This window comes from Heloderma suspectum, chromosome 12 (assembly GCF_057233095.1).
Source record: "Heloderma suspectum isolate Gila_16-S chromosome 12, 16-S_ref, whole genome shotgun sequence".
Taxonomy (NCBI): domain Eukaryota; kingdom Metazoa; phylum Chordata; class Lepidosauria; order Squamata; family Helodermatidae; genus Heloderma; species Heloderma suspectum.
Genome location: NC_139469.1, coordinates 15,287,061 through 15,303,038, shown reverse-complemented (window position 1 = coordinate 15,303,038; position 15,978 = coordinate 15,287,061). Strand labels below are relative to the sequence as shown.

The window sequence follows — 15,978 nt, the reverse complement described above, 5'->3', positions numbered from 1 at the left end:
TCTGTATCCCTATCATGCATCTGGCTGAACACGTGTTTGCTGTGAGCATACATTACCTTTTTGAAGTATTTCAAGAGTACACCTTAAATAACATGTAAAATATCCCTGATTTTTGACTATTGTTGTAGGGCCAGCTTTGTTTAGACTGTGAGGTGGCTCAGCAACATCACCAAAACCGGCACCATCCAACAAATCATAGTTTGCAAGTGGCCACCAAGCCATGTTCTGAAAACATGGTTTGAATCTGTTTTGCAAACCAGCATTTGAGCAAATTGATCTGGTGTTGCATACAAAACAAAAAAACATGGTATGCTTTTGTAGCCCACTATTTGGGAATCTCTGGAAGCTATTTCAGAGAAAGTGGTGGAAGAGGGAAACTGCACAACCAGTGGTTTGCCTGTACATCTGCCACATGAATCATAGTTTGATATTACAACTGGACCAGCCCTATAAGAAGATTGCCTACTGCAGCAACAGTTATTCTGAGCATATATCTGATACTGAGTGCATTCATGTTGTGCTTCTTTTAAAAGAGCTTGTTGCTTTAGAGCTTTGAAATGTTTCTGTAAGCATGTCAAACAAACTTTCTTGGTAAACATATCCAGAAGTCAGCACAAAAGTCTTTTTATAGATCTTAGTTATATTTCCCCAGTGCTGTTGTCACTCTGCAGTGTTGGTTCAGTTGCAGATATTTAGAGCTCTAAAGCTGCAAGTATGTTTGTCTGGAAATAGGTTCAGTTGCAGTCTGCAAGACACATTCCCAAGTAAGCACATGTTCAGAGTGATGTGCTTGTTAAGATGTTGTCTGCATATAGCCATGTTAAAAAACAAACCTGGTAATCAAGCATACATATATACACATCCTCCCCCTGACTGCCATTAGCATGAGAAAAAATGGTGGCTGCATGTTATCAGCAATTGTCTTTGGGGCAGTTCCGATATTGCATTTTGTGTCTGTGTGTGTGTGCGCGAGTGCCTAATGCTGAGTCAGTCCAGTACTGTCTACTCTAGCCTCCCCCAACCTGGTGCCTTCCACATGTATTGGACTACAATTCCCACCATGCCACAACCAGCATGGCCCTTGGTCATGTGGGGAGAGGATTATGGGAGTTGTAATCCAACACATCTGGAGGGCACCAGATTGGGGAAGTCTGATCTACTCCAGAGTCTTGAGCAGATCTGTCTTAAGTGGGGATGCCAGGGACTGAACCTGCATTAAGTATGTGCCATGTCACTAAACTGTGGGTTGGATGCAGACTTAGTCATACTTAGACCCACTGGAATCAAGGAGACTTTGGCTAGCCATCATGCCGAAGTCCATTGATTTCAGAGGATCTCCTCTAAGTATGACTGTGTCTGGATCCAACCATAAGTGTTAAAAGGTGAATATAGTAACAAGTTGCTGTAGATGTAAGCCCTGCATTCCATTGGGGATGAAAATCAGTTGAGCATTTGGGATGCTTAGAGAACTCTGTAGGACGTGTGGGTCAAAAGCCTTATTTATTCATTCCCCCAAGAGGAATAGCTGTGTTTAGTCTGTTACAGAAAAAACAATTGAGAGCCTTGTGGCACATGAAAGATTAACAGATTTATTGTGGCCTATGCTTTATTGGGCAGAGTTCACTTCATCAAGGAGCATGAAATATTATTTTTACTTAGCAGGCACACTTGTTCTCTTTCCATACATTTGATAAAGTAGACTATGGTCCATGAAAGCTTATGCCACAATAAATCTGGTAATCTTTAAAGCACCCAGGCTCTTTTGTGGAGTGTGTTGATTATTTTCCAGAGTGATGAATCAGGCTTGTTTCTCTTTGCAACTATTTTTTGGTACTCACTTCTGAAACATCACTACACATATGCAACAAGGGCCCCCTACTGATTCCTTGCCTGAGCTCCCCTTACAACAACTTTCCTGACCTGGCACTCCGAGCGGTCATTTTAATTTCCCACAGTGCTCCAGAGTAATGCTATGTCAGAGGCAGTGTGGAAAATCAAGATGGCCTCTAGACCCAGATGTTCAGAGTGCTGCAGCTGCTGCCATGTAAGCCTGCTAGGGCCAAAAAATGCAGGAGGGGACTGGCTAAAGGGCACTTTGCCTATGGGCACCTCAAACCAGGAGCCAGCCTATGTAATTAGCCCAATAAAGCTTTCATTTTGTGGCTTTGTGTTTTGAAATGCAGATACGGCCTAAGAATTCTGGTTTCAGTCTTTGTAGTGTTGCTTTTGTGGATGTCAGGAAGAAGGGGGAAAGGGCAGCTGTGCTCTTTCACTAGGATGTCCTGTACCAGATATGGGGAGGGTGGCTCATAACCAAGCTAGATAAGATGGTGATGGTGTATGTTGCTTTTTAAAAACTGAACTAACTTTGACACCTAGCATTCGATCTGAGCGACATAGATCTCTCTAAGCAGAAACATACACAGATTTATTGTAAATATGAGAAAATATCTGGCTGTCTTAGGTGTGCTGAAGAAAACCTGTATCTTTTTAAAAATTATCTTTTATTCAGGGTGTTTTGGGGGAAAAACATGGTTAAAATCATTTCTGTGTTTTTGTTCAGAGAATAAGTGTAACTTCACACACGTGCGCGCATGCACACACACTGGGGCTGTTCGCAGGTAACCCACCATTAGCTGTGGTGTGTGCTGGGTGCGTCGCGCAGCTTGTTTGAACATTCATCCCCTGACTGAGGGTTCTACGTGACATCTGAACAGAGATACTATAGGTTAATCATGGGTTAAACAACCTAAAGTTAACCTAACTACTAATTGTAACTCATAGTTAAACCATAGTGCAGGGTTCACATGTAACAGCAACCCACGATTCAACAACAGCCCATTTTCAGCCTGTATTCTGGGTTGTAGTTAACGTGTAAACCAGGTCAGGAATATGTATTTTAAGACTTTGGTGATTTTAATTTTTAGAGCTGAGCCAGATGCTTACCATCTGCAAATCAGGATCCTTGTAACAGAAGCCTGAAGTATCAAATAGTGAATAAAAACTGTGAGGAAACTATAGATAAAAACAAAGTTTGAAGCAGTTAAAAAACTATGTTGGATAGGAGTTCTAATAACGTTCAGTTGGGGTTGTGAGGTGAGAGTTGATAGTTCAATCCCTTGACTCCCTAACCATTCATTTTAGAAGAATCATCACTCTTACACTAAATAGAGAAAATATTTTTCGGCATTAGTATAATCAGCTTTCAGAAGACGAGGCTCTTTTTCTTTCCTTACAATGAAGCTATTTAAAAAAATGTCAAAACTACTGTTGTCTTTTTTTTAAGTGAGGTTGATACAAAGTTCCTTGGATATTTTTTTAAAGAAATCCCTATCAAAAAGACAAATCAAATGCGTTGCAATCAAATCTCTTCACCTGTGGGTGGGCAGACAGCCCCCCTCAGGTACTGGCTCTCCACGTAGGCTCCTTGACATGATTAGGAGCACCACATGACTGAAGGTTTCAATCGCATGGAGGAGTCTGCACACGTACAGCTGGCTCCCACTTCAAACATTTGCCCAACAGAGGTCATGGGGGCGTGTGGACATGATGAGGGGTGTTGGTAGGCCTGGGTCCACTGGGCTTGTCCCCAGAACTATTTTCCCAGGGCCCCAAGTGTGTATGGGGGCCAGTGGAAGGGTGTTTTCTTCTTCAGTTTAATTGCCATGCATGGGGCAATTTTCCAGGGGGATTGCAGCTAGGGAGGGAATAATTAACTCTCCCCTTCCTGCATAGTGCAGCACCTCCCAAAAAATTCTTCCCTGGCATGGCAATTAAGCTTTTCCATTGGTTTGGGATGATCTGGGTCAGGGTGTAAAGTAATCAAAGAATTTGTTTGATTTGAGGTGATTCACTTCCTGTGAAATTTAAATAAATACTAGTAATTATTTCTAAATTTGCATATATAGATACAAGTTAGCATGTCCTATGGGCCTGGGCCCCAGATCTTTTAAGTGCCTAGTGATGTAGGGGCAGCAGTACAGCCCCCCTCCTGCTTACTCTCTTGTTAGTCCTTCCCATGGCTGGCACATGAATAGGGCTAATGAAACTCTTGAAAAATTAATAAAATCCCTGCCCCACCAAAGGACGACACTGGGTCAGTGTTTAGTGGTACATTTATGCTCTTCTGGGATCGTTCTTATGGGGTTTAAAAAATTTTCTTAGACTCCTTGAGCCAATGTAAATTTTACCATTCCCTAACCTTGTGTAGATGCACATTTTACCATTCCCTGACCTTGCCTAAGGGATTGGGAATGGGCCACAAGATTGCGTGCTCCCTCCCCCTCTGGATGATACATTCCTGTGCTTTCCTTTCCACCTTTAATCATACTTCAGTGTTATGCCAACATAAATATTAACTATGATCAATGCTAACCGGGGTTTGCTCCAAGCACTCTGTATTTGAAATCATGGTTTGATTTCTGCTTTCAAATCCTGGGTTAGGACTGAACCCTGGTTAGCATTACCTGTGGCTAATGTTCGTGCAGGTGTAACTTTGTACAGTGATTAACAGATGGCAATATTATGTCTACACTAGCTTCTTACCTTGAGATCAACTTAGAAATTTTGGCAACAGAAGGTTTATTTTCTTGCAGTCTTGTCCTCTCTCTGGCTTGCTTTTACTATTTAAAACAAACCATCTTGCTTTTTGTACTTTAATATTCACATAACGTAGTGCTTCTCTGTATGATTATCTGTGCACTTGGGCTGATGTGTAAGAATAAGCCGGAGGAGTGCTTGGGTTTTAAAACTCTTGTGAGGGTAGTGAACATAAATCTTTTAATTGGAAACCGTGCTTACTGTTTAGACCAGTTTTCCCCAACCTGGTGCCCTCCAAATGTATTGGATTACAATTCCCATTTTATTTATTTAATCATCATCCCCAGCCAATGTAGCCACTGGTTATGCTGGCTTGGGACAATGGAGGCTGTAGTCCAACATATCTGGAGAGCACTGGGGTTGGGGAAGGCTGGTTTAGATGCTGACGGCTCTATTGCCTGTCCTTCAGGGACAGCAGAGTACTTTCTTTGTAAGCCGCTTGTGATAATCTACTGCAGTCTCCTTTTGTATAAAACGTCAAGTTGCTTTACTCAAAGCCACTGCTCAGCACATCTCCTTTTGATAACTCATGTCTAGGTGTATACTGATGATGCATTTAGGTGTCAATGCAGAGGCACCGTTATAGGTTTCAATAGGGATGTGGGGCAAAGATTTCGGAAGAGGGGGTCAAATTTTCAATTATATTCAAGAGAAAAGTGCAAAATTGCATTGGCTTTTAAAGTCACTTTTTCCTCATATACCTCATAGTAACTAGAGACATAGGTGCTCCTGAAGAATATCACATGTGGTCTAATGTACATTTGAGCTGGGTGGGAACTGAGGCACCCCTGCCTGTCCCTGAATTTCTGCTTAGAAGAGACTGCATGTGTGTGTTGAACTATAAAGATGTATTTGGGAAAATCTCAGAAACTAGAGATATAACTTCCAGGAAAAGTTGCGCACACTTGCATCTTAAAGGTATGTGTGTGTATATAAAAAAGTCAGAGGTGTGTCTCAGTGCATAGTACTTTGCTGTAAACATCTCATCAGTTTGAGCTGCAATAATCATTAAGACATACTGGATTAATGATAGGGGCTGAGATCCAGAGATGCAACTAGTTCTGCATGCCCGAGTGGACTTTTTTTGGCTTGTGTTTCTTGAACCGCAATGCCACGCAGCATGCCTCTCTTCAGACTGAAGGGGGGTTCAAGAGCCTACTGGGCCTGCCTAAAATAGCTCTTTGTATCCTGCCTAAAGTGTGTGTGTGTGTGTGTGTGTGTGTGTGTAATTTTCTAGCATATCTTTAAAAAGTGTCTTGAGTGAATTTAATGCACTTGTATTTTAACGCAAATTGTGTACTTGCCTTGAATTTGACGATGAAAAAACCCGAAAGTTAACTGAAACATTCCAGCAGAACTGAAAGGAAGACAGATTTAGTGATGCCATTAACAGTATGATCCACAGCTCTGTTAAGCTGAAGAATTTAAGGCAAATATTTAGCCTGATCCTGCTGTCCCATTATGTACTATGCAGGCTGTCCCATTATGTACTATCAGGCATATTTCCATATGAGTGCACATAGGATTGTGACCTTACTCTGGTTTTAGTGGGACTTGCATCCCAATTCCAAGCACATCTACTTATTCAGAAGTCCCATGCAATCTCTAGGCTTACTTTCCAAGCTGCATACTTTGAGGAGCAAAGCCAATATCGGCAAAGATTGAAACACTTCAGCTTCGTCAGGTTGTGGATTAGATTATAACATCCTACTTAAAGTCTGCACTTTATACTGGGTAGGGCGGGGATCTATTTTTAAAGACGGTTTCTTGCACTAGTAGAATTATTTTAATTGACAAGAAAAACATATAAAAATAAATGGAATGCTTCTTGATGAAGAAGGGATGTATATAAATCAAAAAGGGGCTTGCTTAATATCAAATGATACGCAAGTAGGCAATGGTGTTCTACTGCTGTTACTGCCAGTGGCTTCCTGGCACATCTTTGTAGAAAAGAGACTTCAAAACTGAAGAAAATGTTGAGCTCCTGGAGGGGCCAAGGCATATGTAGGAGTGACCATCAAGCCTGAGGCTGAGATCCACAAACCGTTTAAAACTGTGTACTTCCACTGAACAAGCTTTGCCCTTTCCAAAATAGAAGTTGAGTCAGCTTCAGTGGTCCATGAATTGTCCTCTCTAAATGTCCTTGAGGATTTACTATAGTAGTGGTCCAGAGACTTGGGTGGACTAATGTCCAAAGTACAGATGCATATGCCTTGTTTATGACATCGATTTTCTAGAAGAGTTTATATTTTTCCAAAGTATTGACAGAACTGGAATTAAATTATAAGATTGCTCACTAAATAATAACATGCTTTTAAAATTCAGTTCTATAAGGCATTGGTCAATACCCAGCTCTCTTCTGAACAACCTGTCAAGAGTTCTGTTTCTGCTGCTGGAAAGCAATCCAGTGAAGTGGTTAAAGAAAGGTAAGAATTCTTGCATTGAGAGAAGATAAACTCTTCTGTAGTATATTTTCTGACTTAGGTATTGTGTATTAAAATTAGAACTGATGTAAACGCTGCACTGCTTTATGAAGTCATTGTGCACAGTCCACCAGGGTGCATCCATTTCAACAGAACTTGCATGGGAAAGAAGTTCTTGGTGGAGTGTGGCCATTGTCTTCAAGTTAGATAATGCTTTTATATAACCTTGAACTGAATATGTGCCTGTACGCAATTTCGTATGTACTGCCAAAAAACCACAGCACACTAATGATGTTTATGTCAATAGTATCACTTGTTACGTTGTCTTTTTTTTTTCTTTCTTTTAAACACACAAGGATGTAGAAATATTCCAAAAAATCGTATTTAATGTAGTGAATAGGTGATAATGCTTATGGAGGCTACATATCTAAATTGCAGTGACGCCTTTCAAGGCTGAAAGAACTTGCTGTAGATGCCTAGGAAACGTTTACTTGCTTTGCTTGCTTCTTAAAGGCACCGTAGAAGTAACCATTGCCAATAGCATTGTCTAAATATTCTATGGCGTGTGTTCTTTTCCCACCCCCCTCCTGTAGGGTGCAACTCCTTAGCTACCATCCCGTTCACAACCTTAATTCATTTCAGTGGGATTCGTGTAAGAACGCCATTTGAAATTGATTGATGTTGATCAGCAGCAATGCACCTTGCATTCCTGGGTTTCGGTATCTATGCACAGTGATGAACTAGCTGGAATGCTACATTTTAAGGGTCTCAATCCAGCCAAACATGGGCACAGTACCAGTATATGTGGAATTGTCCTGCAGGGCTCAGTTTTCCCCAGTCCTTAAGTACAAATGCAGGTATAAGCAGTGTGAGAGGCATTGCAGGGAACAGGAGGTATGTGTGTACTGTGCACATTCCCCATCCAGCCCTTTCTGTACACATCAGCTGGATGGCGATATGGGAAGTCTGCAAAGACCTCTGATTTCCTCCAGTGCTTCCTCACACAATTTCTGTGTGTAAAGAGCTTAGAAGAACCCTGCACAATCAAACCAATGGCCTTTCTAATCCCCGGATGCAGAACCTCAAGCCCGGGGGCCAACCCCAGCCCATCTGGGGTCCCAGTCCTGTCCTCCAGGGTTCCCTACGTGGCCATGCCCCTTTCCTTGGCCCCACCTCTTTCCCCCCAAACACCAATCATTTGATGGTTTCTGGCTTTTGTGCAGTTCTTTTCCCATGCTTAGTTATGGCAGGAGGAGCCTTGAGCTAAAATATGCTGGTATTTTTGGCCTTTCCCACCACTAGAATGTGGCCCCTGAGAGCTTCTCTGAAATGGAATTTGGCCCTCGGGCTGAAAGAGCTTCAATACCCCTGTCCTAGTCCAGCCTCATTATTTGCATGGTGGCCCGCCAGATGCCTCCAGGAAGCCTCCTCGCCCGGGTATAAAGACAGTTCCCCTCCACTACTGTTGCTACCCAGCAGTTGGCATTCAGTTGCATACTGCTGTTGAACATGGAGATTCCATAGAGTCACGGTGACCAGTGGCCTTTGACCCCTTCTCCTTCCGTTTGTCTATCCCCTTTCTAAGCCAGGAGCCCATCTGCACATCTTTTAGCAGTGAATTTCTTAAATCAGTGGTGTTGAACATAAAGCCCACGGGCCAAATCTGGCCCTCCTGGGGTCCCAGTCCGGCCCCTTGGGGTTCCCCAGATGGTCATCCCCCCTCCTCTTTCCCCCACCTGCCAGTTGTTTAGTGGTGTCCCAGCTTTTTCACGGTTTTTTCTCATTCTCAACAGTCGAAATTCCTCTCCTTGGGCTTAATTACTGGAAGTAAGAACTTTAAGCTAAAATATGCTGGTATATTTTTTGTCTTTTGGCCCTGCCCACCACTAGAATGCTGCCTCAAGAGCTTCTCCAAAATTGAATTTGGCCCTCGGGGTGGAAGAGGTTGAGCACCATTGCCTTAAATTATGTCTTGTGTGAATAAATGCTTTATCCATAAGCTTGGGAGTGGGGGGTAGTGGGGAATGGGGACAATAGGGCTCTGTTGAGGATTGTCGGACTCCTCCATGGGTGCTGTGCCCTGATCTACTGGATCAAGACCATTATCTTCCTGTGAAGGAAATATTTAACTCCCTTTCATGGGTTTCTCTAGTACTTGTTCCAGAGGACTGCTCAACCTTTTAGATTTGATGTGGCCCCCTGTTAGAAAGAAATTTACAGCTTTCTAGATCTTAAAGTGTTACTAGAAAATAGTTTATTGAAAGGGGCTTCTGTAGAACATTGGAATTCTTTAAAATAGGAACAAAGCAGGAGTGTATTAGTGTTTGTACCAGTATGTGAATTTCTTGAAGCTGGTTATGGAATTGTATGCTTATACCACTGGAGGGAGTTAGAGGTCAAATGTTTCAAGCCTATTCAATTATTATAATTTTATTTTTATTTTTTGGTATGCTGTTTCTCAGCATCCAAATGTTACCTGCAAATGTGCTGAATTTTGAACTTTTCTTCACCAGTGTCATAGCAAATAGAATAATGTATCAAAGCGGAAAACAATATATTTATTGTTATTATGAATTTAAATTTTAAAATGAAATGCCACTTGATGGTTTTCATTTGAGATGCATTGAAAAGGAGAAATAAAAAGTTTTGTTGGTAAACTCGAACAAGCTTGCTCTTTCTGTTTTGTTTCCCAGCTTTGTTGTTCTCCAGTTTGATCTCATGTAGCTGGACACTAGAGACTGTTGGTTCCTCCTTTTTATCCTCCTTTCTGCTTTCATGTAAAATAGGACAGGCAGATATTGACGATGGCCAGGGTTAAACTGTGGAATCCACAGTGACAAGATGTAGTGATGGCCACCAACTTGGATACCTTCAAAAGGTTATCAGACAGTTCATAGAGAATAAGGTTACCAATAGCTATTAGTCATGATGGCTATATATTACCTCCAGTACACTGGTTGCTGGGGAACACAAGAGGGAGGGTGCTGTTGCACTCATGTTCTACTTGTGGGCTTCCCACAGGCAGCTGGTTGGCCACTGTGTGAACAGAATGCAGGACTAGATAGGCCTTCAGCCTGATCCAGCTTGGCACGTTCTATGGATTTTAGGAAAGTGATTTTAATAAACTCAGAACAATGATAAGTAAGGTCCCAAGGCAAGCGACTCTAATGAGAAAAGGAGTCCAAGATGGGTGGGAGTTTTTAAAAAAGGAAATTCTCAAGGCACAATTACAAACAATTCCAACAAGAAAAAAAGGTGGAAGACAACAGAAGAAGCCAATGTGGCTTCACAAAAAGCTAAGAGATGACGTGAAAACAAAAAAGTACACATATAGGAAGTGGAAAGAAGGCCAAGCAACAAAGGAAGAGTACAGGCAGGTAGCACAGAATTGCAGGGATGGCATCAGGAAGGCTAAAGCTGAGAACAAGCTGAGGTTAGCGAGCGATCCTAAAAGCAACAAAAAAGCTTTCTTCAGCTACATGCAAAGTAAAAGAGGGAAGAAATTGTGGTTCAGCTATTAAATAAGGATGGCAAAATGATGAGATGACAAAGAAAAGACAGAAGTGCTCAATTCCTACTTTGGCTCAATCTTCTCCCAAAAGAGGGTCTATGACCCCCCTGACAAAGGTGAAGTACAGGCTGAAAGGGCAGGATTGCAGCTTCAGATCGATAGGCATATGATCAAGGAACACCTTATTACTTTTAATGAGTTCAAATCTCCAGGGCCAGATGAACTGCACCCTAGAGTAATAATGGAACTAGCAGGAGAACTCTCAGAACCACTGTCTATTATCTTTAAGCAATCTTGGAGGATGGGTGAAGTGCCAGATGACTGGAGGAGGGCTAATGTTGTCCCTATCTTCAAAAAGGGTAAAAAGGAGGAACCTGGGAACTACAGACCAGTCAGTCTGACATCAATCCCTGGGAAAATTCTGGAGCAGATTATACAGCAATCCATCTGGAAGCACCTTGAAAATAATGCAGTGATTACTTGGCGCCAACATGAATTTGTCAAGAACAAATCCTGCCAGACGAATCTGATCTCATTTTTTGATCAGATCACCTCCATTGTGGACTGTGGGAATGCTGTGGACATAATATATCTCGACTTCAGCAAAGCTTTTGACAAAGAGCCCCATGATATCCTGATGAGAAAACTAGCTCAAAGTGGGCTAGATGAAACAACGATAAGTGGATCCACAGTTGGCTGCAGAATCGGACTCAAAGAGTGCTTATCAATGGGATCTTCTCAAACTGGGGAGAGGCAACGAGCGGGGTACCACAGAGCTCAGTCCTGGGCCCAGCGCTCTTCCACATTTTTATTAATGACTTGGATGAGGAGGTGCAGGGAATGCTGATCAGATTTGCAGATGACACAAAATTGGGCGGGATAGCTAATACCTTGGAAGACAGAAACAAAAGTCAAAGTGATCTGGATAGACTAGAGTGCTGGCAGAAAAAAACAGAATGGCATTTAATAGGGATAAATGCCAAGTTCTGCACCTAGGAAAAAGAAACCAAATGCACAGTTACAAGATGGGGGATACGTGGCTCAACCACACTACAAGTGAGAAGGATCTTGGAATTGTTGTAGATCACAAGCTGAATATGAGCCAACAATGTGATGTGGCTGCAAAAATGGCCAATGCTCTTTTGGGCTGCATTAATAGGAGCATAGCTTCCAAATCATGGGAAGTACTAGTTCCCCTCTACTCAGCACTAGTTAGGCCTCATCTGGAGTACTGTGTCCAGTTCTGGGCACCACACTTTAAGAAGGATGCAGACAAGCTGGAGAGGGTTCAGAGGAAGGCAACAAAGATGATCAGGGGACTGGAAACAAAGCCCTATGAAGAGAGACTGAAAGAACTGGGCATGTTTAGCCTTGAGAAGAGAAGACTGAGGGGAGAGATGATAGCACTCTTCAAGGACTTGACAGGTTGTCACAGAGAGGAAGGCCAGGATCTCTTCTCGATCATCCCAGAGTGCAGGACACGAAATAACGGGCTCAAGTTACAGGAAGCCATATTCCGGCTGAACATCAGGCAAAACTTCCCGTTAGAGCAATACGACAATGGAACCCATTCCCTAGGGAGGTGGTGGGCTATCCCACACTGGAGGCATTCAAGATGAAGCTGAATAGCCATCTGTCAGGGACGCTCTGACTTGGATTTCTGCATTGAGCAGGGGGTTGGACTTGATGGTCCTGTAGGCCCCTTCCAACCCTACTATTCTGTGATTCTATGATTCGGCCCCAGGCACTGAGGTTCCCCACCCCTTGCCAAAAATCAGCATGACACAGAAGGCTGAGCCTTTTGTTCCACTGACTTGACCATGACAGGGACCAATGGAGGAGCACTTCCTTACACAGCTGTAGTTGTTTTTCTGCCTCTTGCTCCCAGCTGGGCTCTCCCACACTGGAGGCATTCAAGATGTGGCTGGACAGCCAACTGTCGGGGATGCTCTGACTTGGATTCCTGCATTGAGCAGGGGGTTGGACTCGATGGTCTTGTAGGCACCTTCCACCCTACTATTCTATGATTCTATGTCCAAAGCACTATGGGATGGGTTCTGTCAGGCCAAAGGGCCTTTAGAGTTGTTCTTCCCCAACAGCAGCTCACCACCACCCCACATCAACCTGCTTTTAACATCCTAGACAGCTTTCCCCATCCTGCTTTCCATCTCAAAACATTCTTAACCATTGGCCATTCTGGCTTGGGCTGATGGGAACTGAAGTGCAAAACATCTGGAGAGCAGTGGGTTGGGGAAGTCTGCCCTAGGATCTAACTCCCACAATCAGTTTTTCAGAGTTTTTCTTTTTTCATCTATGTAAACTTTCCCTCACCCGTCTGTACAGAGTAAGCATGCATCCACTTGGCAAACCTGTTGTGTAAACTGGCAACCACAAGCACACACTGCCAGTGGGCCCAAAATCAGGTGTGTGGGGAAAATCCATACAGCTTGCTTATAAGCATGTTGACAATTTGTACACAGGCCCCTAGATTTGCATGACTGTTGTAGCATTGTTTACTTGTTTATTAAAGGTTTATAACCGACCCCAAGGCGGCTAATGAAAGCAAAATAATAAAATGCCACACTGCGGGATAAAAACATATACAATATTCTCATTAAAGCAGTAGGAGAAAAAATAAAACTAGGGATGCCATGAGAAACAGACCTCCAGGGTGTGTGTGTGAGTGTGTGTGTAAGTTTTATATATTTATAACCAAAGGAGCCAAGGGCTGGATGCGCCTGATCTTGGAAGCTAAGCAGGGTCAGCCCTGGTTAGTAATTGGATGGGAGACCGCCTGGGAATCGGGCTTCCTGCATTGAGCAGGGGGTTGGGCTCGATGGTCTTGCATACCCCTTCCAACCCTATGATTCTATTATTCTATGAATACAAGCAAAGAGGGGAAAAAGAGGGCGAGGGCTAACAAATATGACATAATTAGGATAAGAAATAGGTAATGGCTTGCAATAATAATACATGTACGGGGTTTTTTTAGAATGCCCCCCGGGGTTCTTAAAAGACCACCTCAAAGGAGAGGGTTACTTACAAGAACCCAAACCCTTTTCCAGCTCAGATGGATATCTGGTCTGCAGTTGGGTTCCCAGCTTCCCAACCTCCTGTCCTCCGCTAGCCCACAAAGCAGTGGTCCCTTTACTTAGCTTCAAGTATGGGGAGACAGTGATAACAGTAATAGTGAGAGGAAAGCAAGGACAAGGAAGATGTCCCCCACTTCTGTGTTCTATAGCATGTCAGGAGCGACTGAAAGAGTAGTGGTGCATGGGACTGGTGGTCTTCCCCGTAGTAGCTCTTGGGCAGACTACAAGTCCCAAGTGCCATGGCTCTCTCAATCCTGATGTGTTGCCACATAATGGAGAAGGGGGAGGGAATGAAGGAGAGATGTTTTGCTCCCAGCTGTCTCCTAGCCAGTGATGACAAATGTAAGAGAGGGTACTCTGGGGGCTGGGGGGGATCATCTTCCCGAGGCCCCTCAACTCTTGGCTTGGGGAAGTGAATGGACTGGCTTCCAATTTTTGGAATGTCCATTTCCGGAGCCAGTCTGAGTGGGGAACCAGGTGGCATTGACCTATCTCTAATAAAATAAGTTACCAAATAAAACACTAAACACAAAGCAGTAGATGTTAAAGTCCAAAGGCCTTCCTAAAAAGGAAAGTGAGCCATCCAGCAGAAAGCTAGTGAAGGGGACAAGGTGAGCCTCCTTCAGGACAGAGTTATATAGCTTAGGTGTGGCTACTGTGAAGGCCTTCTCCCTGGTCCCAGATAAATAGACTTTGGGCCGGTGAGGTGCAGTAGTTAGAGTGTTGGACTGAGACTCGGGAGATCTGTATTCTAGTCCCCACTTGGCCATGAAACTCGCTGGCTGGCTGGCTGGCTGGCTTACCCTCTTTGTCCCCTCCCCCCCAAAGCCTTTTGGGATATCTGTGAACCTTGAGCTTCTCCCAAGCATGCTGACACCTCCCTCTTGTGCATAGGTAGTGCTGTCTTGGCTATATAAGCACCAGCAGCCCGTGTGGTGTAACGGTTAGAGTGTTGGACTGGGACTCAGGAGACCTGGGTTCAAGTCCTCACTTGGCCATGAAGCTCACTGGATGACTTTGGGCCAGTCACTGACTCTCAACTTAAGCTACCCCACAGGGTTGTTGGGAGGATAAAATGGAGAGGAGGAGGATCATGCAAGCTGCCTTGGGTTCCTTGCAAGAGGAAAAAAGTCGGGATATAAAAGTCATAATAAAGAATAAATAAAATAAGATGGAATATATAAGAGGGCCTCTGCTCATGACATTACATGAGCTATTTACATGCATGATTATTTAATTATTTTATTTAATAGATTTATGTTTCCACTTGCCATATTTTAAAAAAAATTATCTCTTAAGTGGTTGAAAATCTGTACAGGAAAAAATATCTGTGTGGATTAAAGTGCTCCCTTGCAAAAAAGTTAGTGGACTGGCCCAAAGTGTAGCAAAGATTGGGGGGAGGGAGAATCCTCAGCTGTGGTATTACTTGTTCTTAGCCTGAGGTTGGCCTGATGAATGGATGAGGTTAGAGAGGTTTCTCTTCGTTTGTCTGGGTTTTTTTTCCCTGGTTACAAGAGAGGGACCAGCTGGGAGCAAGAGGCAGAAAAACAACTATAGCTGTGTAAGGAAGTGCTCCTCCATTGGTCCCTGTCATGGTCAGGTGAGTGGAACAAGAGGCTCAGCCTTCTGTGTCATGCTGATTTTTGGCAAGGGGTGGGGAACCTCAGTCCCTGGGGCTGAATCATGGAATAGTAGGGTTGGAAGGGGCCTACAGGACCATCGAGTCCAACCCCCTGCTCAATGCAGGAATCCAAGTCAGAGCATCCCCGCCAGATGGCTGTCCAGTTTCCTCTTGAATGCCTCCAGTGTGGGATAGCCCACCACCTCTCCAGGTAATTGGTTCCATTGTCGTATTGCTCTAACGGGAAGTTTTTCCTGATGTTCAGCCGGAATATGGCTTCCTGTAACTTGAGCCCGTTATTCCGTGTCCTGCACTCTGGGATGATCAAGAAGAGATCCTGGCCTTCCTCTGTGACAACCTGTCAAGTCCTTGAAGAGCGCCATCATCTCTCCCCTCAGTCTTCTCTTCTCAAGGCTAAACATGCCCAGTTCTTTCAGTCTCTCCTCATAGGGCTTTGTTTCCAGTCCCCTGATCATCTTCATTGCCCTCCTCTGAACCCTCTCCAGCTTGTCTGCATCCTTCTTAAAAGTGTGGTGCCCAGAACTGGACACAGTACTCCAGATGAGGCCTAACCAGTCCTGAGCCCAGGCCTCTGCAGTTCCCCAGAGGTCCACCCCCTCTTCCCCCAGCCACCAATTGTTTGGTGGTTTCCTGGCTTTGGTGCAGTTTATTTCCTCATTCTAAAAGGTTGAAGTGCTTCTCATAAGGCTTAGTTATAGGCAATAAAAGCTT

General features: G+C 43.7%; 1 protein-coding gene across 1 annotated transcript in view; it reads left to right on the top strand.

Moving 5' to 3' along the window:
• The window catches only part of FAM220A (family with sequence similarity 220 member A), a 28,635-nt gene that overhangs the window by 1,435 nt on the left and 11,222 nt on the right, over positions 1 to 15,978 (top strand). The window contains exon 2 of the mRNA XM_084818449.1: positions 6,925 to 7,025. Coding sequence (XP_084674575.1) covers positions 6,925 to 7,025 — 101 coding nt within the window. The remainder of the gene's footprint in view (positions 1 to 6,924; positions 7,026 to 15,978) is intronic.